Source organism: Lathyrus oleraceus, chromosome 6 (assembly GCF_024323335.1).
Source record: "Lathyrus oleraceus cultivar Zhongwan6 chromosome 6, CAAS_Psat_ZW6_1.0, whole genome shotgun sequence".
In the NCBI taxonomy this organism is placed as follows: Eukaryota; Viridiplantae; Streptophyta; class Magnoliopsida; order Fabales; family Fabaceae; genus Lathyrus; species Lathyrus oleraceus.
Window position 1 is genome coordinate 500,436,533 of NC_066584.1, and position 2,319 is coordinate 500,438,851.

General features: G+C 31.1%; 1 protein-coding gene across 1 annotated transcript; it reads left to right on the forward strand.

Annotated features, from left to right (window-relative positions):
* The first annotated feature begins 599 nt into the window (after positions 1 to 599).
* LOC127091845 (40S ribosomal protein S27-2) lies at positions 600 to 2,319 on the forward strand. The gene is made up of 4 exons (XM_051030562.1): positions 600 to 765; positions 859 to 960; positions 1,048 to 1,076; positions 1,935 to 2,319. The coding sequence occupies exons 1-4, from the start codon at positions 763 to 765 to the stop codon at positions 2,059 to 2,061; spliced, it is 261 nt and encodes an 86-aa protein (XP_050886519.1). The 5' UTR covers positions 600 to 762; the 3' UTR covers positions 2,062 to 2,319.

The window sequence follows — 2,319 nt, forward strand, 5'->3', positions numbered from 1 at the left end:
GAAGTTTCAAGGGTCTTTGGGGATCCATTGACATCATCATTATTTGACCTTGTAATTAAGATGTATATATTTGGGCCGTTCTTCTTGAAAATCAAAATCCAATATGTTCGTTCCCACATACGATGTTAATGTTTCAATCCAGAGTTTGAGATCACAACAACAATGCCTGATTAGTGGATGATAGTTCAACGTTGGTACTTGGCTAAAATCCTTGTCTTCAATCCCAATATTTAACATATACGTGCAGACACTCTGACATTCAAATTAACATGTGCTTAAAATGAGAAACTATATTTAAAATTAATTATATTTTAAAATATAACGTGAGAATACGAAGAAAAAAAGTATCATTTTTATAAATAATTTTGTATACACGTCCTCATTTTAAAACAAAATGATTTTTTTTGAATTTAAAAAAAAAAAGAGTGTAAAATGAATTAAAAAATTAAATATAGGATAATAATATCTCTGATATTTTTCAAAAGTCGATATTAGGGTAACCAAATTTAAATGGTAAGGTATATATATTAAAATATTAAATAAAAAATAGTTGTATCATATTTAATCTTCCTCAGAAACCTAATTTGAATAAATGGGCCTAATGGGCCGGGCCTCTACTACTGCTTTCAATCTACACAAAACTCACGCTTTATATTCATCTTGCATCTAACAAATTCAGTCTTTTAGCTTTTGTTCACAGTCGCAGCCCCTCCCAAACTCATTTTCTAGGGTTTGCGATCTGTCTCACTCTTCAACCTCACCATGGTTATCCACTCTCTCCTCCGATCATCTTTACGTAAATTAGCCTTTGAATCGCTTCAATTCTGATTATTTTATATTCGATTTCTTCGATTTCAGGTTCTCCAAAACGACATTGATCTGTTGAATCCACCTGCTGAACTCGAGAAGAGGAAGCACAAACTCAAGCGACTCGTTCAATCTCCTAATTCGTTCTTCATGGTAATCGTGTTTGTCATCAATTTTTTTTTCTTTTTAGTTTTCAGACTTTTATATTCGGTTTGTAATTTCTTTTTGGATTTGTTTTAGGATGTCAAATGCCAAGGATGCTTCAACATGTAAGTAACTTTTTGATTCTCATGCTCTTTGATTTGTTGGAGAAATACCTAATTTTTCTGTGTTAGAGATGTTACCAACCCTAATTGTTTTAAAATCTTCTTTTGTTATGTAAATTAGAAGCAATTTTGTTTATAATTATATAACCATTGTTTAGTTAAATCAATCATCGATTTATTTTATCACTCTTCATTTAGGTCTAACGTATATAAATATTATAGGCAAGTTTTTGAATAACATTCCTAAAGGCTTTCATGATTTTGGTCTATACATATGTTGCCACATTGATTGCGGTGGTTGCGGTGTGAGTTATAACCACAGGTTGTTCATTATTACAAAAACACTGAATAAAGAATATTAATTGCGTTATTAGACAGTTTCCAATATTGGCTTTTTGTGCAGTATTAGACAGTGTTTTAAATCCTTATTCTCGGCGGCCCCTAAAGTATATTAATTGTCAAGTTCCTTAAGTATAAATTTTTTTAAATTCAGTTCCTGAAGTGTATAAGTTTTTTAATTCAGTTCCTAACATCTTAACTGCATAGACTAAACTGATAGATTTTATCTATACATTAGACTTTATTGTATAGAGGTTGAGTTGATGGTTGATTAATATCAGTTGGTGTGTTCATTTCAGTTCTATAGCTATAGTTCATTTCATGATACTCAAAGTTTTATTATAATTAAACATATTATCATAGTACAACATCGTGTTGATTTGTTAATTTATAATAATGGATGAAATTTGTGGATGCAGAATTACTTTGTTTGTTTACCCACAATTGTATTATCATTAAACTTCTTATCATTGAAAGCTGTTTTGAAGTGTTATTTACAATGGCTGAAATTTGTGGATGCAGAACTACTGTGTTCAGTCACTCTCAAACCGTTGTGGTTTGTGGGAACTGCCAAACAGTTTTGTGCCAGCCAACAGGTGGCAAAGCCAGACTCACAGAGGGGTGCTCCTTCAGGAAGAAGGGAGATTAGTTATGGAGATTATAAAAGCTCCTTAGTCTTTTTGAGAGGTTGTTTCCTACTATTTAAGAAGAAATTTTGGTGTTATTGAATTTTATGATGTCTTTATTTATTAATAACTAGTCTGCGTTTAGATTGCTGAAATGAATCTGTTGTCTTGTGTCAATGTGATTGTTCTCTATGTTGAGAAGATTTTTGAGTTAATTTTGTTGGTTTGACATGGTCGATATTATTCTTATGTTCTAAATTATGTCTTAACAATTTGTTTGA